This window comes from Gavia stellata, chromosome 33 (assembly GCF_030936135.1).
Source record: "Gavia stellata isolate bGavSte3 chromosome 33, bGavSte3.hap2, whole genome shotgun sequence".
NCBI classification, from domain to species: domain Eukaryota; kingdom Metazoa; phylum Chordata; class Aves; order Gaviiformes; family Gaviidae; genus Gavia; species Gavia stellata.
The window spans coordinates 3,754,520-3,782,512 of NC_082626.1; the positions used below are offsets into that span (position 1 = coordinate 3,754,520).

Consider the following 27,993-nt stretch of genomic DNA (forward strand, 5'->3'; position numbering starts at 1 on the left):
TTAGGTTACCGTGAAGCATACACCACTGCCAGACCTTTCTCTAGGCTGAAGGCTGACAGCAGGGTACAAGGACAGTCCTTTCCGGACATCTCCCTCCTCGGTAGAATTACTAGAGACTTCCTGTAAGGACAGAAACACAAAGAGCTACAATAAGCTTTTTAAATCAAACACAACAAATAAAAAGCAAGCAAAAAAAAAAAAAAATTGACAGAAAAACCTCTGAGGCACTCATGAGGAATAAAAGGTCTCCTGTTAAGTCCACTTCCCCTCACTAAACAGACAAGTGGCTTAAAGAGATGCCTGCAAAGAAACTGGGGATGGGACATAACCATGATAACTCTAGTACAAGTGACTAACGTGGAAAAAGCAGCACTGACCCTTCTCCTGCTCCCCCTACGAGCTCCTCACCGGCCCCGTGAAGAAGAGGCCAAACCACGGATGATTGAACCAGACCTCAGAAGAAGTTGCCCCCCCCAAATTCAAAATGATCAAGAAATCCATTTGAAATACGGATTCACATCCGCTATCGTGGATGATGAACCTTGCCCTAAGCACACGTGGTGCCTTCAGAGGGGAGCTAAGGACTGCATGAAGTCACCGCCACGAGCAGATGTTCAAACCCAAAGCACCCAGAACATGCAGACAAACCTCCACCATCTTTTCAGCAACGTTTCAAGTCATGCGATACTCGGTCCAGGACTTCACAAAATGTCTCTAAACTTAACAATAGCAGCCTCTTTGCAGCTTTCTTACTCAAAAGCAAAAACCAAAGAGCCACGGACCCTTGGGGATACTCTTGTCCTTCCGTGTGGCTGGTGTCTTCCCATGGCTCTTCCTCACGGCAGGAGAAATGACCATGCATTTGGAAGTCCACATAAATTCAGAAGTACACGTAGCCCTCTGGCAGTCATTCCCTATGGGCCAGAAGTCCTCTCACCCCTCCCCAGAACTGCCTGTTAGTCGTCTGGCAGTCATTCTCCATGGACCGCAAGTCCTCCATACCTACCTACCTACCTGCCTACCTACCTACCTACCAACTCGCAAGAAATGAGTCAAACTGCACCAGAAGTGACACTGCCCGACCTGCAGTAGATATATTAGACCAGAAATGATGGTTTCAAGACAGAAAACACAGCACAATCCACCAGAACAGCAAAAACACAACCAGAAGAAACACGGTACACAAACCAAAGGCCCCTATCCAAACCCTACATGTCAAACAAGCTGAAAAAAGGACTCGCCGCAAAAAAAGACCGTGCAGAATAACCCAACCCCAGGAACCCAGGGCCAACAAACCCAGATTCTGTCCGTAATTATAACACGCTTTAATCCTAACTCACTTAAAATCTGGAACCGCATAATCCTGTCACCCCATAACCATGGCACATTGTAGCCAAAGCCACCAGGACATCCCCAGCGTCCATCTTCTCCCCCTGAAAAATGCTCCCGGGAAGAAAGGTTGAGGCACTCAGAAGCTTTGAACTGGCCAGCCATGGCCACAGCCACCAGGCAGATGACCCTGTCCTCCCTGTGAGACCCCTCAGGGCAGCTGTACCCAGCTCCAGGCGGCTGGATACGGCCTCTGCTCTATGGGGAGGCGCTTCCCAGGAGCAGGATCTCTCACGAGGGCACTGGGAAACCCTCCTCAGGCCTGGAAGCCTGCAAAACATCTCTGCGCTGCTCCATCTCTCACCAAAACCATGGGTGGAGAGAAGGCTGCTTTGCTGGCCTCCAAGAGAACCAGCTCACCTGGGCTGCTCGGCGGCCACCGGGCGACTTTGCTGTCAGGCGGGTCTCAGCGTTACTCTGCAGCTGGCTCTCACCTCCCTGCAGGACGCTCTCCAGCACACGGTACATCTCCACTTGCTCACCCTGGGGACAAAGATTCGAAGGGAGGGATGGGATAGGGGTTGCTTTGTCCCCATTCCCAGGGTGCCACAAGAGAGACCTGCCACGCTGAAATCAGCTGTGTGTCGTGGACACCACGTACGAGCTGCAGACGTGGGTCAGGACAGCTGTGGGGAGGGGGCAAGACATTCTGTGGTGCCCCCGGCAATAGCAGAAAGCAGAGCTGGAGACAATGGGGGGCAGCCCAGGGCAGCCGGCAGCCGGCGGTGGAGCCCGGCAGGGTGCAGCGCCCCCAGAAATGCCCAGCTCCTTGAGCTTTGGCACCGCACCGGGGCTGCAGCACGCGGCCGGCATCAGCTGGGGATTTGCTGGGGAAACGCAGGAAGGGCTGACCTTGACGCCCCACACACGTACTCGGCCCCAGGATTTGATCACCTGTCTCTCTGCCCACCGCCACCACAGGATCCAGAAAGCAGCACCGCTGGCCCTGCTGCCATCCTGGGCCATCTCTTGACGTTGACTCTTTAACCAGCAGGCCTAAGAAGAGGGAAAAGTGCCCAGAATTAAGCTGGTAGTGCTCGAGGTAGTGCAGGCAGGATGATTTTTGGAGCTGCCTGGTGCTGCCGTGCCAGTATTCTTCCTTCCTCCACTCCCTGCCCTCCTTGTCCCTCTGTCATTCTCCTCCCCTATGGCCATCTCCCATCCCTCTGTCTGTCTCCAGTTCCTCTCCTGCCACCCCACCGCCCTGCCCCACCCCTCTCCGCTGCTCTGTCCACCTCTTCTCCTCCTCTCGACTCCACCGGGGCTCAGGGGCCTGGGCCTGGGCCTGGGCCTGGGCTGGGGCAGCCCCGGGGCAGGCGGCCATGGGCCCTGCGGAGGGGCGGGGCTGGGCAAGGGGACGGTGTCCCTGAGAGGCAGCCAGCAGGAAGGGGTGCCCCGGGGCATGCTGGGAGCCGTAGTCCTGGAGCATGGGGTGGCCAGGCGGCCATGTTCCTTCCCAGCCCATGCTGGGAGCTGCCACTTCCCCACACTTGGCTTCCCCGCAGCCGTGTTCTCTCGGGAGGCACAGCCTCTGCTCCAGCTGTGGCCCGGCTGAGGTGAGGGCTGGGGGCGCCCAGGGCTGGTGGTGGGGAGCTTCAAACCGCCCGGTGCGATAGGGTCCCGGTCAGCTGGAGCCAGGCCCCGCAGGTCAGCCTCGGGAGTGACCGGAGAGCTGGGGAGGGGAAGGAGACGGAGACAGACCCCTCCGGCCACAGTCACCAGGCACCCTGACTCCCAGAACCCCCGGGAGTGGCCCCAGCATGTTTAGTGACTACAAGAATAGGAGCACTGTGGTCCTCTGTTAACTCTTACAGGGCTTTCACTGCAACTGCCCTCTTGCGGGACTGGGAATAGTCAGCTGCCTTGGAAAATTACCAGCCAGATTATTCTTGCTCGAGCCTTCTCTCCCCTGCTAGAAAAGACTTCATTTTGAAATACGTCCTTGCATCAGCAAGATCCAGGAAGTCGGGATCGTTTCCTGATGAATCCAGGCTGCTGCCGTTCAGTGGCAGAGCTGAACACTTCTCCCCACAAGCGCTCGGCCAGTGGTTTTGCAGGGGTGTGTGTTTCCGCGTGTGTTTCTGAGCAGGCATGTGCATGAAACATCAGTGTTTCTCTGTGCTGTAGCTGGGACTGGTGACAGCCGGGTGGGTGGGAACATGTGCCATCAGGGAAGACACTTCCTGCAGCTGCCCTGCCATGTACTGCAGGAGAAAAGAGCTCTTCTGGTCGTGTCCTGCCATCGAGAGCTGCTGAGTGCCTGGGAAGGTGTTGGGTTCCTCCTGCCTGCGGTCGGCACTGGTCCGTACTGGGTAGCCTCCCACAGCAGCCAGTGCTGTACGCCCCTACCAGTTGTCAGGCAAACATCTGCAGCTGGAATGTGTGGCACGTTCCTCTGATTCGTCCATTCTCCACCTCGCGCAGCAGCGCATTTAAGACACTGAACTGTGCTCTTTTTTTGCTGTTAACGTTCAAAAATCTTGCTTTGGGCTGGTCAGCAAGGGTTTTGGAAAACATCGCTGTTGCATTTTGAGAATAAAATAGGTTCCCATGCTTCCCCGTACCTCCCAAACTGTGTAGGATCCAGACCTTTTCCCCCTACCCCACCATGTGTAGCCTGGCTTTGTTCGTTTTGCTGCCTCATACCGAGAATATAGCAAACAGCTGAGAAGCGTGCTGTGTGCTCCAGGCCAAAGAAAGTTTGAAAGGGTCCCAGTTTATTTTATGCAGCCATGCAGCATGGTACATTTTGGCAGGAGCACTGGGATGATGTATCAGCAGTTAGTGAAAATGAGGTGAGACTGGTAGGGGTTTATTTTCAGTGCCCGGTTTGGGAAAGAATATACTCCAATATTCTGAGATACGGAACTATTAGAACAAAGTGAGTGCAAGGTAAGGAGCATTATGCCGCATTTATTCCTAAATGTATGTTTTCATTTCATTCGAACGAGAAAGTAAACCAAGCTTGTAGCTGCAAAAGAATTCAAATAGCTGTCTTTGTTTCCCAGAGTGAGTGTACAAGCGCTGGGGAGCAGTTTGCAGGATTAGAACTTCAGCCTGCTCTGGGTGATAAACCCTCAGGAAAGGAAAGAGAAACCCCACTTTTTTAAATACAGCTCTACTTATCCTAATCTTTCTTCTTGTTAGCTTGTGTTGGCGGTCAGACTCTAAGCACGCGATGGAACCGTTAAGAAATGAAGATATTTAAGGATTATTTCCCATAGGAAATCCTCTTACAAGCATGCACTCTATGGCCCTGTGGATAGTACCATGTCATGACTGGTAATTTTCCTTTTCTTTTCTGGTACAAGGATGTATTTATGAAGGCAAATCCAGGGTACAAGTGGTGCCCCCCCAGCAAACCAACCTGTGAAAACCCAGACATCCGCTGTTACAAAGAGGAAAAAGCTGTAGGCCTTTGCTTCAGATTCCGCAAAAGATTTACCAAGCCCGAGGAAAGTGACAAAAAGTGAAGAAAAGCCACAGCGTGCGTTTGAGATGGCAGGTGAGATTTCCATCCACATTCCTCAAACATAGCAGCCTCATTTTGTTTGAGGACGCAGCGTTGGAATCGAACTGCAAGAGCCCTTTTTTTTTTACTGCACATGGTATACTGTAGTGCAAATACCTTTCACGTCCCAAATTAAATTGCCAAGACTCAAATGAAACCTCTGCATAACAGCCCAGAATTTTCCTTAGTGCGTGATTGCTTTCAAGAGTCGAGTCCAGATAGGTGGCATTTCATAAGCCATATGCCACCTGGGGTCCAGGCTTATCTGCTGTTAGAGATTTTCATTTTCTAGTGAAAAAGGGAAATGCTGATTGTGTGCATGCTTTTTCTCTTTCCTAGATTGTTGTGCTATGTTTAGTAATGTGCTGTTTACAAAAATAATTTATGGGTGTCTATGAAGTTGGAGTTGTTAAGGTTCTTGTGGATGAATGTACCAGTGGAGCTAACTTTGTATTTAAATCAAGGGAAGCGTAATGTAAATTCACTTAAAATGTGCTCTTATACCTTGGAGGGGCAGATTCTGACCTTTTAAACATTAAAAAAAAAAAAATCAAATCGGGGAAGAAGTGGAGGTGGAACGTCTGAACTGGTGAAAGGCAAATAATCTCTCACTGATGTCCACAAATAGCAGAACTGATGCAGTCATGACCTTGAAATACAGAGACATTAATGTTAAATACCGGCAGCTTAAGAACCTAACAGTCAAGGTAGAAAATAATTTTTCCCCCACCACCCTTTTTCTTTTTTTTTTTTTCTTTTTTGCATTTTAAAGTTTCTACTTGTATAAATACTGATGTATTTGAAAGGTTGCCATATCCTATGTAGCTGATGAAGTGTGGCAGATAGGACTTTTCTGCATAGAGAGATGGTAAGCTGGAGAGTGGAAAATGGTTTTATGGAACAAGTGTAAAAGTATAAAATAGGATAAAAAGGCTTGTAAAGCTTTCTGACATTTTAGTGGTATAAAAATCCCTGAATTTACTAAAATCAGAAGAGTAGCTTGATTACAGATTTGAAATGGTAATACTATACTGGCTATCGAGTCCGCACGTTGATTCACAGACACACACGCACGGACACAAAGGTACAGCTGTATGTACAAAGGTACCTGTTAAAAATTCCCCTCAAGTTCCGTGAAATACTCACTTCATACGTCTCAGCATTTCTCAGCTGGTGAGGGTTGAGCCTCGAGGAGGAGAGGGTTTCAGGCCAGGTCCCATCGCCAGCTTTCAGCGGCGGTGCTCCGAACTTTGCAAGCTAGCGAGTGTGTGATTCCAACACTGTTTCCGATGCCATGAGTACCTTAGATGGGCTGTAGGAAATCACCATAGAAGTTGGCAGTCACCATCACTCGTGGTAATACTAGTGTCTCCCACTGTATGTTGAGGACGCGTTTTTCTGTGCAGCTCAGTGAGAAACCTGAAGAAATGCTGCTGCCAGCTTGTACTGTGTGATGGAGCACGGGAGAGAGAGGTGCAGGCTGACCAGGCGCAGCGCAGCTCCTGCTATGTCTTTTAGGCCAGTTTCAACAACTGTAGAGCTGCCTAGACTCGGGAGCAAGCTTTTGTGCATACGGTCTGCCTTTCTGCAGTCCCTTAATTGCCCCAGTAATGTTGCTTTCAATTGAGAGGGCAGACCGGGATGCTCTTCCCTGAGGAGTAACATGCTCCGGTGCCTCCCGTAAACATGTCCCGAGTCTCCTGTGTTGAGATGCACCTGAGAATTGCAGTGTTTCCTCAAGACATATTTGGAAGGAGTCAGGCCCTGTCTGTCTCAAGACCCGGTCCAATTTCTAATTGAAATTGTGTCAGTTGCTCCTGCTTGTGTCTGAAGTCAGTTAGTGAGTTTGGTCAGATTTGCATACTCAAACCTGCCCATGAGATCCTGAATTCCTAAGCTGCTGCTTTGAGGGCCATTAGTTAATGCAAATGGCCTGAAAGCTGTAGTCAGTAAGAATAAGACAATGTTGAGTTGTGCAAATTGCCTTCTAAAGGTGAGCAAATGGATGCCATTTTCTCCTGAAAGTGCTGAAGAAGGGCAGTTTTCACTTGGGGCTGCTCTGCTCCGCTCCGCTCCGCTCCGAAAAGTGACTGGATGGGAAGAGCTGCGCAAGTGCTGCAGCCCTGCTGCCTCTGTGTCTGTGTATATGTGTGTCTGTGTGTGTGTCTGTGTGTGTGTGTGTCTGTGTCTGTGTGTGTCTGTGTGTCTGTGTGTGTCTGTGTGTGTGTTCAGAACTGCCTTTCTCCACCTCGTTGCTTCTCAGTCTGTTGAGCTGCAACTCATCTGTGAATGAACGCGTGCTCTTTCATTCGAGCCCATGTTGCCACATGGCTGAACGGGGTTTCATCTTGTGTCTCTGTGCAGAGTAAAGCTGGGCAAGTGTTAAACCAGGGTGAACTGGAAGGACATGAAAATTCATGAGCAAGCGATGGAAGATGGAAGATGGAAGAAGCCTGGGATCTCTCCAGCCCATGCCAAGGGAATCACAGCACCTTCCGCTTCTTGAGGTATCTTTTCCTTCTTGGGATCTATATCCTGTAACAACAAGGCTGCCGCCTCCACATATTTAGCTTCTGGAATTAAAATCTCTATTTCACCTCCCTTAAATTTAATTTCTGCTTCTAGTTTTTCAAGTAAAACCCTCCCCAGTAACAGTTTTGGAGAATCTGGCAAGTATAAAAATGGGTGGGTGACCCATTGTTTTCCTAATTTCGTTTGTAGGGGTTTAAAGAGTGGCCGAGTTTCAGGAATCCCAGTTGCGCCAATAACATTTCTGGGTTTAATACTTAATTCTCTCTCTGGTGTATTTAAAACAGAGTAAGTAGCCCCCGTGTCCACCAAAAATTGAGTTTTCTCGTTCGCTAGCTTTGCTTTAACCCGAGGTTCCTCTGGGAGAGATTCCTGCGGTTCCCTTCAGTCTTCACTGATTGAGAATAGAGGGTTCGGAGGGGAATTTTGTTTCCGGAAAGGGCGCTCCCGTTTCCAATGCCCCTGCTTTTTTTCAGTTGGCACACTGATTCCTTCCCAAACGGGGTCTAGCCTGCAAAACGTCCCCGGGAGATTCTCCTCGTCCTTGTCCCCTTCTTTGGTATAATCCTTTTTCTTTACCCCGAGCATTTTCTTCTAACAGTGCTATTAATCTGCTGTTTGTTCTTTCCTTCTGACTATCCCTGTTTCTGTATGCAACCCAAGCCACGTCTAATAATTTTCCCAAATGACAGGCATCATTTCCTTGTCATTTTTGTAATTTTCTTCTTACGTCATCCGCGGACTGCCCTATAAACAGGGGAGCTAACTGATTTCTACCTTCCTCTGACTCAGGATCAATAGTAGTATATTTACGGGCGGCTTCCTTTAGTTTATGCATCAAATCAGTGGGGGATTCTTTCCGATCCTGTTTAATTTCGTATAATTTAGACCAACTGATAGCTTTTGGTGATGCCTTTTGAATACTAAACAAGATCCATTTCCGAGACTTTGTCAGAAGCTGTCTATGCCCATCCATGTTTGGATCCCAGTTCGGGTCTGTGGAGGGGAGGTGATTTTCCACCATTCCCTGCAGATTCCCGGAAGCAACTTGTGCTTCTACCTGGGCCCTATCCGCTTTGCGAATCATTTCCCTTTCAGTACTATCAAACAATACTTGCATAATGGCCTCAATATCTTTCCAATCAGGATCCTGTGTCTTAATCGTAATTTCAAAGGCGTTAGCCACCTTATCTGGATCGTCTCTGTAATTCCCAGCTGCCAGCTTCCAATTATTAAGGTCAGTGATCAAAAAGGGAACTCTTTTAAAAGACTTACCTCTTTTTAAAGACTTGGATTTTTTTTCTTGAGTCAAGGTGCTTAATAAATCACTCAGGACAATTACCCGTGGAGTGAATTAACTTTGGTTCTTCATGAACTTCTTTTATGAACACAAAACTGGGTTTGAATCATTGGGAGTAAAGGAGAAGAAGATATTGCAGAACTGCCAGGGGGATCTCTGACTTTAGAATCCCACCGGTAACCCTGGAAGGGAGAGCTGAATTTGCCTGCCTCTTTCCCATATGTCAATCAGACTAATATTTAAAAAGCCTATGAATTCATCGCTGTACTTGTGCACAGTTTCACAGCAATGTGTAGACATTTGAAAGTAGTGCAGCCTCACCTCTTCCCTCATTTATCCCATTCCTTTGCCTTGTGGAGTCCTTTGCAAAGAGGAAAGCATGGTCTGAAAATGAATGGGCTACCAGTTTTTTTTCAAGTGTAACTCAAAACATAGTTCTTAGCTGTTTTTCATCATGTCTCTTATGAATCAAAAAACCCCCCCACAAACTTCCTTTGTGTCGGAATAGTGGCATCAGCAATCTCATCACCCCAACATTCTCAGGTGGTCGTATTAAAAGCAAAATCTTCAGTCCTTTGCGGCTATCTTCCAGGCACGTAGGGGCTCTTAAAGAGAGGTAGTTGCCTTTTAGTGTCCGATGGCCTCCTGGTCAGCCAACTCCTTACCCACATCAGCTTCATCAGCAACAGCCTTCCTCTTCACTAAATGCCTGCAGAATTCATTTAAAAAGTCATCAGCGACCTTTACTCACAGTCCTGAAGAGTAAAGCTGATCCCCACAGGCAGCAGTGCCACGAACTGCATCGCACTGACCCACCAGCACTTCATTTGTTGCAGCTTTTTCAACGTCTGGGCTGATTTGGCTCTTTCTCCAAGGAAACTGCCAAAATGGAAGCTCAGTTAATGCCAGCTGTGGTTATTTTCTTCCCTAGGAGGCAGACACGCATTTTGAAAGTGGCTGGACAGACACCACCAGCCTCATGCTCAGAGCCCACCCACAGAGCCCGTCCTGCTGGAGGGCTGGATCTGCTGGTCGTGACTGCGTGGAGCTTGACTCCAGCAAGCTACCGATGGCTGAAAGCCTCCTTAACATATCTCTCAGGCTCCACCCTTCATGCTTTGATGCCATCAGATGTATGAAACAGCAAAGTTCATGGTCAGGTCTTTTAAATTTAGATTGCAGAAAACCATCATTCAAGATATGTAGGCTTCCTGCCTACTTCAGCTTGGGAAGGGAAAAAAATAAAGACACGTTCTCTGCTCTAGCCCGGGCAGACACTGTTCTTGTAGGCTCCCAAGACGATTGTGGTCTCTCACTTGCTCATAGTCCCGCGGCTGCCGGCACATGACAGGACACCAGGAGGAAAGGTTGTGGCCACGTGGCAGGAAACAGTGACCCACATGCTTCAGCAAAACCTGTGAGTGGCTGCTTGCAGTGGCACTGCATTCAGGAGCTGGCAGGTTGGGTCACTCCGGCCTCCATTCTGCAGGGCCGTTCCCCTCGGTAGCAAAACCTGCGAGTGGCTGGAGAAGCTGGGAGGGAGCAGCCGGGGCTGTGATGGAAGGTGGCTGTGGGGTCAGCAGGGATAGGGCTTTGGAGACAAAAGGACTGGCTACGACATTGCTAGACGGAGCCCACGGGATGGGGTGCAACCTGCAGCGGGTCCATGGGGACAGCATCGCTTGGGATGGGGACAGGGGTGCACGGGGCAGTGGGGCCACCAGAGATGGGAGCATGGGGAGTGCGGGAGACCGGGGCCGTGGGGCTACAGGGAGGGAGAAGGGCTCTGGCTGGGCAGCTGTGGTGTGAGAGGAGGGGTGTGGGGGCCATAGGGGCTGTGGGACACTAGAGTAGGCGGGCAGCTGTGGGGTCATGGGGATCTGCAGGGAGGAAGGGAGGGGGTTTGGGATGGGTCTAGGGGGCTGTGGGTGCTAAGATTTGCCGGCCTGCGTGTAAATGTATCCCCGGCTGCTGGAGCTGGAGTAGTTTCCGACACGCTTACAGGGGTTGGCCCGCACGTAGCTAAATGTTTGCCGAAAAGGTGGAGTAAAAAAACTACCATGGCCTGAGAAGACGGTGGTTCCAGCTGATTACACAGCATCATAAATACTGCGGGGACAGAGGGCGGGAGGGCAGGTGAGGCTGGCACGCAAGGCCCTGGCTTGCATCAGGCAGGCTGGCAGTGCCCAGTGCCTAGCAGATGAGACTGGGCCTGGCCTCCAGGGGCTGCAGGGACTGGCACGCAGGGCAAGCCCCTGTCCCTGCACCCCAACAAAGACGCCCGAGCACATGGAGGTGGAGATAGAAAAGGCTTTATTGGGGGGGGCTGTCAAAAGGGCAGCAGCCCCTCACTGACCGTGGGGAGGATCTTTGCCAGTACATATGCCAGGTGGGTGTAGGTCTCCTCACACAGCACACGCAACAACAGGTGGTAGAAGAGCTCAGGGTCATATGAGGAGATGCAGAACTGGCCCTTGACAGTTCTTCTGTCAAGCTGAAAGCCTGGAGAGGCATCAGCTCAGGTTTGGCCCTTTTGTCCTGGGCTTTCGCTGTACTGGTCAAGTCTGCAGGCAGCAGACGTCTGCCATGCTCCTGCAGAGGCTCACTGCTGAGGAGGGCTGCAGACTCCTCCAGGGCATCCGTGCCTGATAAGATCATGGAGCACATCCTCCTGGAAGACTTATGAAGACATATTGAAGACAGGGAGGTGCTTACAGACAGCCAACATGGCTTCACCAGGGGCAAATTGGGCAGACAGGAGCCAAAATGGACTGAGAGCAGCCGTGCGGAGAAAGACTTGGGAATCCTGGTGGACGAAACCTTGGACTTGAGCCGGCCATGTGCACTTGCAGCCCACAAAGCCAATCGTAACCTGGGCTGCATCCAAAGAAGCGTGGCCAGCAGGTGGAGGGAGGGGATTCTCCGACCTCCGCTCCACTCTCGTGAGACCCCACCTGCAGTACTGCATCCAGCTCTGGGGTCCCCAGTACAAGAAAGACATGGTCCTGTTAGAGCGGATCCAGAGGAGGGCCACAAAAATCATCCAAGGTCTGGAAGACCTCTGCTGTGAAGAAAGGCTGAGAGAGTTGGGGTTGTTCAGCCTGGAGAAGAGAAGGCTCTGGGCAGATTTTCCTGTGTCTTTTCAATATCTAAAGGGGGCTTGGAAGAAAGATGGAGGGAGACTTTTTACCAAGGCCTGTAGTGACAGGACAAGGGGCAATGGTTTTGAACTGAAAGAGCGTAGGTTTAGCTTGGACATAGGGAAGCAATGTTTTACGATGAGGGTGGTGAGAGACTGGAACAGGTTGCCCAGAGGAGTTTTGGCTGCCCCATCACTGGAAGTGTTCAAGGCCAGGTTGGATGGGGCTTTGAGCAACCTGATCTAGTGAAAGATGTCTCTGCCCATGTCAGGAGGGTTGGACTAGATGATCTTTAAAGGTCCCTTCCAAGGCAAACCATTCTATGGTTCGATGACCTGGAGCAGCCCCTACCCAGCTGCTTGCCAGGAGTAGCACACTCCCTTGGTGCCCAGACAGCCATGGGCTAAGGAACATCCCTGGGCAGCCAGGAAGGCAGAGGAGGTGGCGCAGGGCTCATCTGATAAAAGGTGATTGAAATATGGCTTGAGTTGGAAACGTCTGAGAAAGTTCTTACTGCCATGAGTACAATACCGCACTGTTCATCCCAAGTCATCAGTAATTCTTGATTTAAAAATTAGAGCTCTGAAGACAGATGGCATAGCTGACCTGGTTCCATTCACCTTCACTCACATCATGTGGAGCTAACTCACTCATGCCTCTGCGTGCAGTATTTTGTGAAGGCAGTTAGCGCTTGCCAATAAATCTCTCAAGCATGAAAGCAGAGGAGTTTCCTTTGAACCACAGAAGGGCGAGAAATGTATCCTCACCTTGTTGTAAATATTCTGATTCTTTTTAAATCAAAATATGATTATATAGAAAAGGTTAAATATAATTAATAGATAAATAAGATAGGATTGTTAAGTTAGAAACAATAACCATAGGAACCTCACCAGGGAGTCGCCGTTCCATACTGAGGAACTAACAGTAACGAGATGGAACGATGAAGAATTGAATAGAAAAGTTTTGTTTGAGTCTTGTAACAGTGTGACCTGATATGCACCAGTGATGCTGCTTGAAAAGTCCCCCTTTACCCTCCCATCTTGATATGAATATGAAGAATGCCAATCGATAGATACTAATAGAAATAAACATTGATTATTCATAGGCCTGGAAATTGACAGAAACTTATAAGCTAGAAAAGTGATTATTAAAAGATTAAGATTTTATATATATATATATATATTTTCTGTATAAGGGTAACTAGGTATGAGCTATCCCTGATTTAATCATAAACTAGCTATGAACAATGTAGCATTGTGAAGAGGTAGAATTTGCTTGTCAAGAGAATGATCAAGTTGTAGGCCTGGTCAGTAAACCGGGGAAAACTTAAGAAGATTCCAAGAATAGGATTTTGCAACCAACCTGAGCATGCGCAAAGATTGGGTTCAACTAAAGGACACCATGAGGAAGACTATGGACGACCACCAGAGGACCTTAGATGACCACCTGTGTACCTGAAGGCGCATGCGTCACGAGCATTTACATATATTAATGAGTTCTCGGAAATTGTATGAATATGTTAATTGTTTCTTAGAAAATATGATGAATATGTATATTTTGATTGTATATAACTTTGGTAGCGGAGAAGCTAGGCACGCACACTAGGTGGAGCGATCCCCTGTGCGTCCAGCGCTGCAATAAAGAAGTGCCTGCTCACCTACATACATTGTGTAGATGAGTTTTTATATTACAGATTTGTAACAACCTCAGCGTTTTGTTTTCGATTAGGTTTCAAATCCCTGAATTATAAATCAATGTGTTTTGACAGGTTTTAACTGTGATTTTTATCAGTGGCAGGAACAGAGGCGATCATCTCCCTATCTGCTTACAGGAACCTGCATGGGTAAATAACCGGAATACTTCACAGAGTAGCGATCTTCAAATGGTTAATTAAGCCATCATAACAGCTATCTCTATATGTTAGTTTAAATATATATAAATGGCATCCGAATGTCAGGTATACTAATTCTGTTTATTGATATTTCTAAGTACTTGAGTTTGGGGGTTTGCTATCCGAGGCAGTGGCAGGTTTTAAAGACTGCTGTTTTATTCCCTGTGAAACAAATATAACAGCCTTTCTCCTGAGTACTGTAGGGGCACTCCGTTCTTCACGAAGAATAGTTGTTGCCTAAGTAATGTATCTGTAGCTTCTTAGTCTTGGAAAGAACTAGGGAGTGCCCAGCAAGAGGGATCCAGGTCAGGTGAGATGATCCCCACCAGGACTTGGATGTGCCTCATTTTCATGTTAAGAATCATGAAATAATTGCATACACGAGAGTCATCAATGCTATATTTAGACAACGAAAGCCTTGATGCTTGTACATTGTTCAATGGTACTTTTACTCCGCTTTGAACTATGCTCTGTCCATTTGCCATTCTGCTCCTTGGCCCTCAGGAGTGACTCATGGTAGAGGTTTAAGCAAGTCAGGAGAATGCTCATGCCGTTAGAAGACGGAAGCATATGTGAATACGGTAATGCCTGCACCGTGTTTAGCATTTCATTTAAAAGCATGTAAACCAGGATATCCTTAGAGGAGAATTTCCCCCTTTTTTGTCCATTTCCTGTTTCTGTGGTCCTTCTGAAGCAGTGAATTACCAGGAACTAAATGTATGCTTCATGACATGTCCTTTACTTGTCCCTGTGGTGATACCTGCAGAAGGTCTTTACCCTGAGGAAGGAACAAAGAGCAGCATAGAAGCAGAACTATTCCCTGGAGGTTAAAAAGATGTCAAAATCCAATGGCTTGGTTTTAGAAAGGAAACCCACTAAAAGCATACGAAAGAAATGGCCGAGACCATGAAAGCCTCTGTATCTGCTGAGTCTCAGGGAAGGGAAGAAATTCTATTCCAGTATTCGTCAACTGAGCCATGACCCAGTCAGGAATAACCGCCTTTGCCCACTGATGCAGGTTAATGGGCTGAAAACCCCTCACAGCAAATAAAGCTGAGAGTTGATTTGCAACAATAGCTGTGTATTGGACCTGCATAGGTGTTTAAATGCAGGCTGGTTTTAAGTTAAATAGCAAAGTGAAAGTCCTGGCCGCCTCTGGGGCTTCCTGAGGAGCCCTGACATTGGCAAGCAGTACCTCTTAGCTGCCTTGCGAGACGGCACTGACTTTGTGGGTTTGGGGAGATCACTTCTGAGTAGACACCGCCGACCCCCTCAGTTGCCCTCAGACTCCCCCGACCCCCTCAGTTCCCAGCCAGGCACCACCGATTACCTCAGCTCTCCCACATACACCCTTGCTCCCCGCGGTTCCCCTCACCAACAGCCCTGACGCCCTCACTTCCCCCGCAGACACTCCCATCCCCTCCCTTCTCCCAGACTCCTCCGACCCCCTCAGGCACCCAGGTACCCGCTCCATTGCTGCCCCTCCAGAGACCCTGGCCCTGGCCTGCTCCCCGGCTCAGGGGAAGACAGCGATGACTCTTCTGGCAGTAATGCAGGAAATGAACCTTTCAGGAACGTGTAAAGACAATGAGGCCACTCAGAACTTTTGCAAGGTGTATTTGCTATCGGTGGCGGTGAGTTTGTGTTTCTTGATGGAAATACATGAAGTCTTGTAGCTTCTGGGATTGTGTGACTGTGTTGGGGCGGTGCTTAGGGCACTGTGGATGAATCCAAAGCCAATACTTAACAGCCTGGGTTTTTTTCAAGCAAATCATGATGCAAGCGACACTCTCCCATTCTGATAATTTTGATGTTAAAAGAAGTCTTTGACAGAAAGAATGAGCAAGCACAAGGCCCAGAAATTGCAGACTGACCGGGAAAAGGAATGCTTAAACCAGCCTTTGAAGAAGATGTTAAAGCAGGGTAATGTTCACCATTTTGTTACTAATAATGAAGCAAAATCCTCTGCCAGGGAGTGTCTTAACGGGATGCTCAAAACCAAGATGTGGAGCTATTTTACAGCCCAGAACACCTTTTGCTACATTGACGTGCTGTCAGAGTTTATAAAGAGCTTGTCATGCTTTAACCCCAGTGGGCAACTAAGCACCACACAGCCATTCACTCACTCCCCCCACAACGGGATGGGGGAAGAGAGTTGGAAGGGTAAAAGTGAGAAAACTCATGGGTTGAGATAAAAGCAGTTTAATAATGGAAATAAATAAATACAGAAGTTGTAATGAAAAGGAAAATAACAGAGAGAAACAGACCCCAGGAAAGCCAAGTGATGCAAATGAAAACAATTGCTCAGCACCAAAAGACCGATGCCCAGCCAGTCCCCGAGCAGTGGCCCCCCTGCCACCCTCCCCCCTGGTTTTATTGCTGAGCATTATGTCATGTGGTGTGGAATATCCCTTTGGTCAGTTGGGGTCAGCTTTCCTGGCTGTGTCCCTTCCCAATTTCTTGCGCACCCCCAGCCTACTCGCTGGTGGGGTGGTGTGAGAAACAGAAAAAGCCTTGACTCCGTGTAAGCACTGCTCAGTGCTTACTCAGGAAAACATCCCTGTGTTATCAACACTGTTTCCCGCACAAATCCAAAACATAGCCCCATACTAGCTACTACAAAGAAATTTAACTCTATCCCAGTCAAAGCCAGCACAGAGCTGTAACTAGAGTTACCCCAGAGCTGTCAGAGCCAGGCCTGTGGACGTGAACACTTCAGACTCGGCAAGGGTTTGGAAAACTGGAGATGGGGGTGTGTTTGAAATGAAAGGATCTGCGCCTCTGCTCCAAAAGGGAGGCCACGTCAGGGTGTCTAGAACCAACGAGAGATTTGACAAAGGTTATGAACACACGTTCGCAAGGGAAATTTTCATAGTAGCGGAAAATGAGAGAAGGGGACAGATGCCTGCGTATCGCTTAAGAGACGATGGTTGGGAAGCAAGGGGGGGGACATTTTTCTCTAAAGAACTTCAAAAAGTGGATCCTGACAAGGACAAGAGCTGCAAAATTGAGAAGACCATTAGAGCAAAAGGGAAAGGAGGAAAGAAACAGTTGCTGGTGAAGTGGCATGTCTGGCCCCAGAAATTTAGGGTAGGAGCTTCCCAGGTATAGGACATCTCGTGACTGGCAGTGGAGTGGGGGAAGAAGAAGGGTGGCAGACAGGATTTCTACATGATGCTCCCCAGCAATGCCAGAAGCTGCCTGCAAAACACCGGCTCACACTTTCCCCTACAGCTGGTGAGGCCCCGTGGAGCTCTGTGGGAAGTGGAAGGTGAGGCTGGTAGAAACACCATAGCCAAACAGCAGGACACCATCTTTGAAATAGCACCGCAGGGCAAGCTGGGAATGGGGAAGATTGCATAGATCCGAACAATACCCTTCTGTACCTGTGCTGCAAGATTGTAAAAGCTGCCAGTCAAACCTTGGAGCTGGTGAGGCTGTGGGTCTCATGAATTACCCACTGGCCTCTATTTTCAGCCAGCTGGATGTTATGCTGGGGGACAGACTGAGAAGCCAGAGCAAAAACTGCTGCCCCTCCTGCACCTTCATTGAGCTGCCTGTCAATCACAGCCCTGATGCGCTGTCCACGCACTTCTCCACAAAGACCCAGCTGGGCAGCAGGAAGATTAGGGGACTGAGGCATCGCTCAGCTCTGACAGCCCAGAGTAGGAGGACTGAAGTATTCGGACCTCTCCGCAGCCATCTGTTCTTTCAAGACAAGATTTTGGTGAATGGTGTGGATGTAAAAAACTTGGGCTGACGTGCAGCAAAGACAGCTTTTTTTTGATGAGCTCTCTGGCAGTTTGTCATAATTTATTCATTTATTCATAAATTAAATAATGCGATTGCTATTCCATCCCTGGGATAAGGACGTTCCCCATTATTGTAATTACTAGCTATAATCCAGTCTTTGCTTCTTTTTCTTTTTCAACTCTGCTATTCCCGGTTGCTCATGACATTTTATCTTTTTTCTTTCCAAAACCATTTGTTTCAACTCATTTTATTTCTCTTGCTCTCTTCTTCCTCGTTCCATCCTCTCACATACCAGTTTCACTACAACATAGTATCAGCTGAACATAACCACCAAAGTTCGTAATCCAAACAATCCCCCAACAAAATATACTTTAATGCTGTGTTAAGTTACATCCACCCCTATTTTCTGTTGCAATTTGACTTTCCCCTTCATTTCGCCCTTTTGTGAGTGGTTATGACTCACATCCATTCCTCACTGCAAGTTGTCAAATTCCTCAATATGCATGGGACCAAGGATCCCAGGAAGATAATCTGAGTTCCCAGTTGGCCATGTTGCAGTTAGGGTAGGTAACCTGAAAGAAAAGACAAATCCAGCTTCATTCCCTTTGGCTATTAGATATTTTGGATATCCACTGCTCGGAAACGAGATGTTCATTACCCTGGTGGTCAAAGCACCTTCCACATGGCACTTCGAAGGAGTGTTTGTAATAAGCAAGGAAAACTTCCTTTTTGCAGGTGGTTAACCTGGACAGTTTGTCCTACAGATAATTGATGATTATCTTTTTTGCCCAAAGTGAAAGTTACACAGGGGCTGCTATCAAAAGCTTTCCAGATCGGACTGCCAGTCATGGTCCGTCAATTGTTTCAGGCAGTGACTGCGTTGTTAAGGTGACGTGGCCACCCGTGAAATGAGGAGGTACTAGTCGAGGCTTTGGACTGACCGGTCCAAGTGCAAAGTGGTACTTGAGTCTTACGAAGTCCATTGCTGTGTTCAATAATACCATTAGACTGGGGATGGTATGGAATGTGGAAAATGCATCAAATTCCTTGGGCTTCAGACAACCTGTGTATATTTTTATTTTTGCAAGTCGGATGGGGGTGGTGCACACTGAATGGGTGAGGGCAGCATATCAGGGGGTGGCATGGCACCCCGTTGCCATTGGATATTGTACTCTGTCAAGCTCCCTGTAAGCCCCGTTCCCACCACGATCCAGGCCTGACATCACAGAATCACAGAATCGCAGAATCACTAAGGTTGGAAAAGACCTGTAAGACCATCAAGTCCAACCATCAACCCAAGACCACCATGCCCACTAAACCATGTCCCACAGTGCCTCATCCACACGTTCCTTGAACGTCTCCAGGGATGGTGACTCCACCATCTCCCTGGGCAGCCTGTTCCAGTGCTTCACCACTCTCAGTAAAGCAATTTTTCCTAATATCCAGCCTAAACCTCCCCTGGCGCAACTTGAGGCCATTTCCTCTTGTCCTGTCGCTGTCACTTGGGAGAAGAGACCAACACCCCCCTCACCACAACCCCCTTTCAGGTAACTGGAGAGAGCTATAAGGTCTCCCCTCAGCCTCCTCTTCTCCAGACTGAACAACTCCAGTTCCCTCAGCCACTCCTCATCAGGCTTGTGCTCCAGATCCCTCACCAGCTTCGCCGCCCTTCTCTGGACACGCTCCAGCACCTCAATGTCCTTCTTGTAGTGAGGGGCCCAAAACTGGACACAGCATTCGAGGTGCGGCCTCACCAGAGCCAAGTACAGGGGCACGATCACCTCCCTACTCCTGCTGGCCACACTATTTCTGATACAGGCCAGGATGCCGTTGGCCTTCTTGGCCACCTGGGCACACTGCCGGCTCATATTCAGCTGTGCCGGCTCATATTCACATTTTATGTACATTGTCATCTCCTGAATTGTACTGGAGTGTGCCATTCCCTGGGTAAGGGGAGCAGGCTCCCTCATTATTTTGAGGACAGGCAACGGGGTCTGAATTTCAAAGGTTGTGTCTGATGCCATGGGTTCAGTATCTAATAGGGCTGTGTAAGTAGCCAGTAGTGATTTTTCCAAGAGTATATACCATGACCGGGAACCTTGCCACCCCTTTGACCCAAACCCTGCGGGAGTTATTTGGGCATTAGTGGACCACAGTCTCCATTGGCTCAGCACTTGCCTAGCCACCGAAAGGTCCCAACACACTCTCGATCTCTCTCGCCAGAGTCCATCACCGAAATTCAAAATGTCCAGCGACTGCTCCAACACAGAAGGTGCCAGCTCTGCAAGCGGTTTCTGGCCTTCACCTTCCCTTGGCAGACCAGTCTGTCACCTAAATTGAAAATGTTTATAATGTTCCCAACATTCTCTCGCACTCTCTCCAGACCCCATCAACTTCAAACCCCAACAAATTCAAAAAGTCCAGCGACTGTCCTGTCACGGATGGTGCCAGGACAGAAAGCTGTTGCTGGCCCTCACCTTCCCTGGGTAGCCCTTTCACAGCCAACCAACACTGCGGTTCAGCGCTTGCTTTGCCTCCTAACAGTCACAAGGTGCTCTCTCTCTCTCTCTCTCTCAATCTTACAAGAGCCCAGCCCTGAAACTGAAAATGTCCAGCAACTGCTCCCACGTAGAAGGTGCCAGCACTGAAAGCTGTTGCTGGCCCTCACCTTCCTCTGGTAACCTCTTAAATGAACCACCAACTCTTGGGCTCTGTGCTTGCCTGGACTCTTAAAGGTCCCAATATCCTCTCGCTCTCCTGCTCACTCTCTCCAGAGCCCATCACTGAAATTGCAAAAGTCCAGCCATTGCTCCTACTCTAAAGGTGCCAGCACTGAAAGCTGTTGCTGGCCCTCAGCTTTGTTGCGTTTAAGGGAATGTACTTTCAAAATTTGTCTGTCAGAGTCCCAGGACTTTCACTGAGCAGATCCACAAATATTGAAATCAGTTACTTTATTGAGAGCGACAGAAACAGATTCAAAATTGCCGTTGACAAATTCACTAACTACAATAGTGCTCCTAGTTAAGGTTAATATTGCTAGAAAACTTGATAGTGATACAACAACCCGGGGATAACTTTCACCCAGAGGGTGAGAGGCGTAGCGTGTACCCAGAGAGGCGTCCCTGCCTGGGGTGGAGGAAGAGAATGCAGTCCGTCGACTGGTCCGTCAGGTATCGAGGTTCTTCTCTCCCACTTTAACAATCATTTTCTCTGTCTTTTGTCCCCAAAACTACAAGGTTCCCACCCCACCCCCCCCGCATATGTGACGTGTAGCATGATGTGGGTGGAGAGACGAGTGCTATAGTCATACATACGTTTAGCATGACCTCTATAATCTTCACTAGCATATGCAGGGGGGCGAGTTGTAATGTGCATTTCACCGGTAATGAGGCAAAAGTCAGTTATCGGACACGAAGCCTTTTGAAGAAACAAAGAACCATTCATGTTTTTGTTATCTTGCTATCTTTGCTGACCACAAGCAGGGCTGTCCTGGCTCCACAGGGCCCCCTCCTTATCTGCACCCTCTGTTAGCCAGGGTGCAACAACACACAAGGCTAAACAACAATTACTATGACCCATGCAGTTTTCTACAGCCCAGCTGCAGGTCACTTGAGCGTGTTTACAATCCTCCTCGCCAATCTTCCGTTATTTTCCCATGCTGCCCATGCTAACTTTTAGCAAATTGAGCTCAGGAAACCAGCTGGCATGGAGCTCTAGATGTTTTCTCTCAAAGCCATTTTTGTGACTGTGGTGTAAGCATGCCAAAAGGCCCACATCTTCATATCGTATTCTGCTGCTTGCAAAAATAGCCCTGTAGTTCTGTGTGTGCTACTGTCATGCAGAAAGCTAACCACGTAAATACCTGTTTGCAGGACTGCACAGTAGCTGCAGAACCTCATTTCATTTCTAGCCAGCGTTCTCCTGAAAATGAGCTGAGCGTTACCTGGGACAGCTCTTGAACACAGGACTGGGAGGAAACAGAAGGGATATGAAATGAATTAAAGGTATTATTAAAGACAAATGCAGGGAATTAAACTAGTTTAGCCCTGTCCCTTTGCACAGCAGAACCAAGGCCTGGTTTGGAGCATCCGTATGGCTATACCTTGTCAGTGGAAGCAATGGGGTGCTGTTCCTCTTGAAGGAGGTGCAGGAGGACCCCTATCAGCACCCAGCTGAGCTATATGGTTGTTGAAGCATGGACTCCGTTCTCCTCTGGAGTTCAGTGCAACGGGTCGCGTGGGTGAAGCCTTTGTATGATTTCCTCCAAGTTAGATTTTACGTCAGCTTCAATAATAACCCATAAAGAAGTCAATGAAAGGATTTCTCCTGCCAACGTCCGCTAAGACTGCTGGAGAAGAAAAAAGAAGCTCTTCCCTTCAACACCCACCCTCCACTCCCAACTCCCCCCTCCCCCCCCCAAAAAAAAAAAAGAAAATTCTCATTCACTCTTCACCCTTAATCCTTCCTTCTTCAAAGCTGTACGGCAGCCATGTTACGATGAAGTGATAAAGAGCTTACTTTGGAGCTAGAGGAGGAAAAAACCATAGAGGACTCTCAAGTCTCATTCCAAGGATTGAGAAACCTTAAAACATGGAGAGGGAACATCCTTGCTGCGCCCTGAGTTTGTCAGCCACCTTCTGCTCTTTCTTAGTCAAACACGCCAATATGCTATACTCCTGCAACTAAACTGTTGCATATTTTCGGAGGTTTATGTCTTGAATAACTATTGTTTCTTTTGATTTTTACCTTCCCAGCTTTTTTCTGATCTTTACCTTCTGGAGCTCTTTGATGCATTCAATACGAGAGAGAAAGCAAATGTAAAAGGGGGCTGTCTACTGTATTGACCAATCAAGTTCATTTCCAGTGACCTGACATGCCTTGTAATAGACAACACATCTAACTCAAAACATAACAAATCAGGTTTCTTTCTATTGTATGTTGTTTTATTGTTTGAAATCATGTCTGAGTATTTTTATTACATGTAAAAACCAAAGTGACTTGTATTACTAAGATTAAAGGCATTCTAAACTCAGTCAAACTAGAATTAAACGGCACTGTCAAAGTACTATCTAATACAGCAAATCCCCAGATGAGAATTAACAAATAGTGTTGGACTACAACTAAACCATTCCATTAATCCATAATCAACGCTTATGGATTCCCAAATAAGAAATCTGGAGAGAAAGCTGCCCTTTTAATTATACATGGTCTCAGTCAGCGCAGTAAGCTTATCTGAACATCTTGCTGTTAGCCCAGCTGAGCTACTTGAAAGTCACAGTTGCAGTCCTTGGTGCTTCTACTTAATTGGACTGTTACGGGGCAGATGTTTTTGTGTGATTTCTCTTGCTCTCTTTACAAAAAATAAGTTTTACAGCAGAGCGCTGCTCTGGAAAGGCTGGCAGCTCTAGCTAAACACTGAGAAAAACTAATTGATGCTGTGTGCTTTTTTCCAACATGAAGAGCATGCACAAGTTCAAAAATGTTTTGCAAGAGATAATATGAAGATGAATTAAGAACAGAAACGCATTAAGGTTGGCTGCTCCTCCTTCACTTTTTTCACAGCAGGTTCCATTGGAGGGGATTTGTCACCATCGGTGTTCACCTTCTCCTGGGAGGCTTTTGCTGGTTTTCTTATATTGTCTGTCTTAGGAGGAACAGCCACCTCTACTTTCCGCTTTGTCTTGTCAGTTTTTGCTTCTGGCCTATCATTCTCTTTTTTCTCCTTTTCAGGTGCTGCTTTGAAAGCCATAGAACCTGCTTCCATAGGCTCACCTCGCACAGGGGTGGTATCATCTCTGCTTGGGAGCATGAACAGAGAGTCCATTTTCACGTCTTCTGCTGTAAGTGGCTCTCTTGGTTTTCTCATTCCTTCTAACCACTCAGCATTGGGAAATCCTCCATTCTCATCCCCTTTTCTTCTCTTCCGGTGCTTTTTGTCTTTATTTCCTTTGTCACCTCCCAGTCGATGTTCCACCTCCTTCTCTTTTGATTTTGTAGGATCTTTGATGCCATGCCTCTCTCTTCCAGAAGTTTTTCCAGGGTAACTTCCAGCTGTATTACACTTTTGGTGGCTCTGCCCACCAGGATAATCCTGCCTCCGTCCCTGAGCATATGGTGAATTCTCTCGTCTGGTCCCAGGTGGACCAAACCTGTCTGGAGAAAAGTAGCCTCTTCTTGCATACGGCGGCGATCGTGAGTAGGAGCGAGAAGGGGAACGACTAAATGACCGAGAGTAGGAGCGAGAGCGGGAAGAACCGGATCTTGACTTGGAGTAGGTATACAAACTTGTAGAGGAAGATGAAGCACTACAGGGAGACTTGGGCCTTAAAAACACACACAGACAAAAAAGATAAGTTAATTCAAAACAGTCACTCTCCCCATTTTTTTTCCTCCCAAATTTGGTTTGTTTTCTTTTTTCCTCTCCACATGCTTACGTCAAAGGTTCTTTCAGCTGCTGGCATAACGCTACTGCAAATTGCAGAACTTGCAAAAGTTTCTGCTTACAAGACAGAGCAGCTGCTGCTTTGTTAATGTAAAATCATACAGGAAGGGTAAGTCTATTTCCACTCACTTCTATCACATGATCACTCTCCCACAGCTATTGATTGATTTACGGTGGTGTAGCCGGGCCTCTACTGGCACGTGAACGCGCACATTTTTCACTACTCCGCAGCTACATGCAGTGCAAATCATTTTTGTTGCAGTAAGATGCAACTTGACACTGCAATAATAGATACCACAGACTCCTCTCTCTCCAACTGAGAGAAAGCAGCTTGGCTATTTGAGATGACTAAATAGAAGAAATTCAAAATTGCCATAAAACGACAGCGTTGACTCTTCCAGTACTTTGCTCAATCAGTATCAACTAAGTTGTTAAAAAAAAGAATGTTGGAGGTTGACTTCTATTGGGAAATCAAGTTCTTCATCCCTGTTCAGCTAGTAATCAAAAGGCTGGCTTTCCACCTGACCCTTTAATTGTATTTCATTTTCATATGTAATTATGGTTTCCTCAAAAAGCGTTGATTTTTCAGAATCCTCTTTTCGGTCATGTACTGGAGTTCTATTTTCAATCATCTTACCGCAAGCACAGATCCCCTTTGTTAAAGCCAATTCAAATGAAGCCATTTAAAAATGAATTACCACTTGTACTCTCCACAACGACCTGTGCATACGTTTTGCATTATAAACCAGCTGTTGTGTAAGCTATGTTTTACGGCCTCATTTAACAGGTTACAAGTCGTAATATATTGAATTTCTGTGGAATACTTACAGTTCCCAGCCCGGTCTGCCACCTGCTGAGCGAATTGTACTGGCACTCATTGGGCGACCTTTTGGAGTGGGGAGAGGGAAAAGAAAAAAAATCCCACTCAGTTTCTCTGAAGATCATCTTTTTAAAGAAATTCTACAGTTATAGTTACTTACCGGTGGTGGGTATTGATTGTCCTTGGGGGCCCAGAAGGCTTGGTAATGCTGGTTGTCTTGGTACAGGAACCTGATAGCCCTTGTGAATCAATGCAAACAGTCGGAAAATAAGCTCTACTAAAATACAAGAATCACTGCATATCTTGAAATAAAACTCACGTTCTCTTCCAACAAACTGCTGGCTGACAGAGAGGAAGATTTAGAAAGTTCAGCGGCACTCACCAGAGCAGAAGGAGGTGTAACAGTCAGGAGCGGTGGTGGAGGTGGTGGCGGCTGCTGTGGCTCCTGAATCTGCTGACGGAGCCTCTTTGTGTAGCCAGTTCCATTTTTGAAGTTGTTCACAGCCTAGAGGCAGAAAAACATTGACAAAAAGGTAATAGGAAACTTCAGTAGAGGGACGAACAAAGGCCTGCACAGAGTAAAATTGCTTGTGTCTTCCTGTAAATGCTATCAAGCCTAAAAGAAATGGACGTACAGATATATGAACACATCACATTAAACCCTGATACTAATGATTGGTAACTCGGAGTATCTGTATTTAAAGTACTTCAGTGTTAGCTCCAAACTTGAAAGTGAGGCAATCATGTTAAACAAAAGTGGGACCTGAACTTGCCAGATTGTCTCTTCCCTTTCAGCTTTTAAGCTCTTTTTCTTCCCTTTCAGCTTTTTACAAGTAGCCTTTTCTTACAAACAGTTTCTGTGAAAGGCATCGTGTTACCTTGCGTAGGAACAGGTTGGCAATTAAAGTGTCAGGAGAAACATCGGTTTGATGACACGCTGGGCAGGTATGCTCCTCAGAGTCCAGTAATGCTGTTCTAATACCTGTGAATCATTAGAATCATCAGAATAGTTTTAGCCAAACTAAGGCAATTTGGGGGGTTCTAGCCAAGTATAAAAACACGTATATGATTAATGGGTGAATATGGTCTTGAATTGAGAGCATGAAGCTCTCCATGTTCAGTAATGTAAATAACTTCTAGTATGCAGCAAATCACTCCAGAGTTTTGAAATTTCACTGTTGTAACATTTGAAGTCGTAGAGTAGGCTGTGTCTTGATGTTTCGACTAGTCTTTGTTCCGCTACCTAGTACAATGAGAAGTCACCAACCTCAAGGCTCCTGAATAAAACACATCTCAAAAAAGCATTAGGAGGTTTGAGTTCTGAAGGTCTTAAGCAACTGTCCCGTGGAGAAGAATGTGGATTAAATGCCTAACTAAATGCCCTTTGTGGCAGACCACAGTGAGTCACCAGAGTTGGCTATCTAATTTTGTATGAGAGAAAGGGCTGTCGACAAACTAAATGCATTCGATATCTAATACTGTAACCACCTGCACAATTACGCACTCTTCTCATACTCGTCCTTCCACATGTAAAGAGGATTTACCTGGATATGTAAAAAGGGAAAAAAGGTTTCTGCCTTTTTTTTTCCCTTTATGCAAGAGGAGTCCTTTCCTATTCAGGGGATACTCAAGTATTAAGTAGAACTGGCAACAAAGTAATGGCGTTATCTCCTACTTCTGCTTTCAGAAGATCAGACGTGATGTTTTGAAATAACAAACATGGGAGTAACACTTACATTCGTCACAAAAACTGTTTCCACAGCAGGGAATAACAGCTGCATCAGTCATTAGCTCTTTACAAATGGGACATGACAACTCATCTGGAATGGGATCATCGGAGGAGGAGGAGGAGGGCTCCTCTGGTGAAAAGGGAGGCTTTTCCTTCTTTCCTCTAGCATAAGCTTCCCTAGAGGGCAGGTGGGGAAGGAAAAAGAAACCAGTCAGAGATGGGTAAAGGAAAACTCTTCCAAGCTTTTATCAAAGGGCAGATAATAGATGGAACTCTGCTCACTCCACATTTGGCTTCTAAAAAGTTGGCATTTAGTTTAAACTACTTTCCTATAGCCACAATACTGGAAGAGGGAGGGGGGAACACTTTTCCTTCTGCAGAACTCTCCCATTCATTGGGATCAACTAAGAGATGAGCTCAGACTAGAAAAATCATTTTTTGACAGCTAGAAATCAGGTGAAGTGAATCCCACCACTCCTTTGCCAGAGGCTACATGTAAATGGCAGGCTCAGGATGAAGTTAGTCTCCGAATAATTACGTTTTATAAATGGAAGAAGTCTACGGTGCAGCTTCTACAAAAGGAGATCCACGACAGAAAAGCAGAAGTGCGACCAAGTGCATTTTCAAACAGCCACTCTTGTCAGCACACAGTAGTATTTTCTTAGTTTAGAGCAACAGGAAAACCTCAGTCTGTTTCACACATGGCATTTGACAAGAGTCAGAGGGGGAGGAAATCTCAGTCCAGCAGCTCTGTGTTAAATTTTGCAAGAAGCCTTTGAAACATAAAAGAGAAGCAAAACGAGCTTTCCAAGAGAATGACTCCTCTGTGAACACGACTGAAATGTTTTGCAGAAATACAGATTCTTAGCACACCACAAGTTGAACCAACTTCCAGGGGCACGAACAGTAGGACCACCCTATGTGAGTACTAGAAAGTATCACCGATTTTAAGGTTAAGACACAATGACAATGCTTCCTCCCCCCTAACTACAGAGGCTGGCCAACTTGGTTGCATTGCCACTCAGGCATTTACGCATGGTTTCGCTCGTTCACTTTTTGGTCAGTCCAACTAATGCCATACTTACGCATTAATAGTTGGTATTGCGTATTTCCCAGTGCTTGTCAGCATAGCACCCTTTGTGTTGGGATCTTGCACCTCCATCATGAAACTCCTTGGAATTCCTGTGCTCTTTTTAAGTCTGGGAGCAGACTCAAAATTTTTGTTCTGTTAAGAAAAGCCATGCAGACATATCTCATCTGATGACCCGCACTTAAAATGACATTTCAGTGATTATTTTACGCAGCAAAGCCTTTCATCCTCTCCTTTTGCCTAGCGTAAGGGTTGCTCAGCTGAAATACTGATTTTCCTAAAGGAGTATCGTCAGCATGTTCCAAAGGCTGGAGCAGTGTTTTGAACTCAGTCGACATTCTTTGGCTTAACTTCAGGTTCCTTCAGGGTGAAATATCCCTCAGCTCAACCAGAGACTCA

At 47.1% G+C, this 27,993-nt stretch overlaps 1 protein-coding gene across 1 annotated transcript; it reads right to left on the minus strand.

Annotated features, from left to right (window-relative positions):
* LOC132320030 (E3 ubiquitin-protein ligase RBBP6-like) lies at positions 1-27,669 on the minus strand. The gene is made up of 10 exons (XM_059832128.1): positions 27,590-27,669; positions 26,512-26,681; positions 25,654-25,757; positions 25,158-25,280; positions 24,936-25,014; positions 24,784-24,841; positions 23,065-23,836; positions 11,086-11,223; positions 1,750-1,872; positions 1-120 (listed from the first exon to the last, which is right to left on the minus strand). Exons 1-10 carry the CDS (start codon positions 27,667-27,669, stop codon positions 1-3), a joined length of 1,767 nt encoding a protein of 588 aa, XP_059688111.1.
* Between the last annotated feature and the right edge of the window lie 324 nt (positions 27,670-27,993).

Coding starts and splice junctions, on each gene's coding strand:
- LOC132320030 (XM_059832128.1), bottom strand. CDS start 27,669: ATGATGGAGGTGCAAGATCCCAACACAAAGGGTGCTATGCTGACAAGC. Junction 25,281..25,653: donor CCAACCTGTTCCTACGCAAG/GTAACACGATGC, acceptor TTCTGCCTCTAG/GCTGTGAACAACTTCAAAAA. Junction 121..1,749: donor GTGGCCGCCGAGCAGCCCAG/GTGAGCTGGTTC, acceptor CTGTCCTTACAG/GAAGTCTCTAGTAATTCTAC.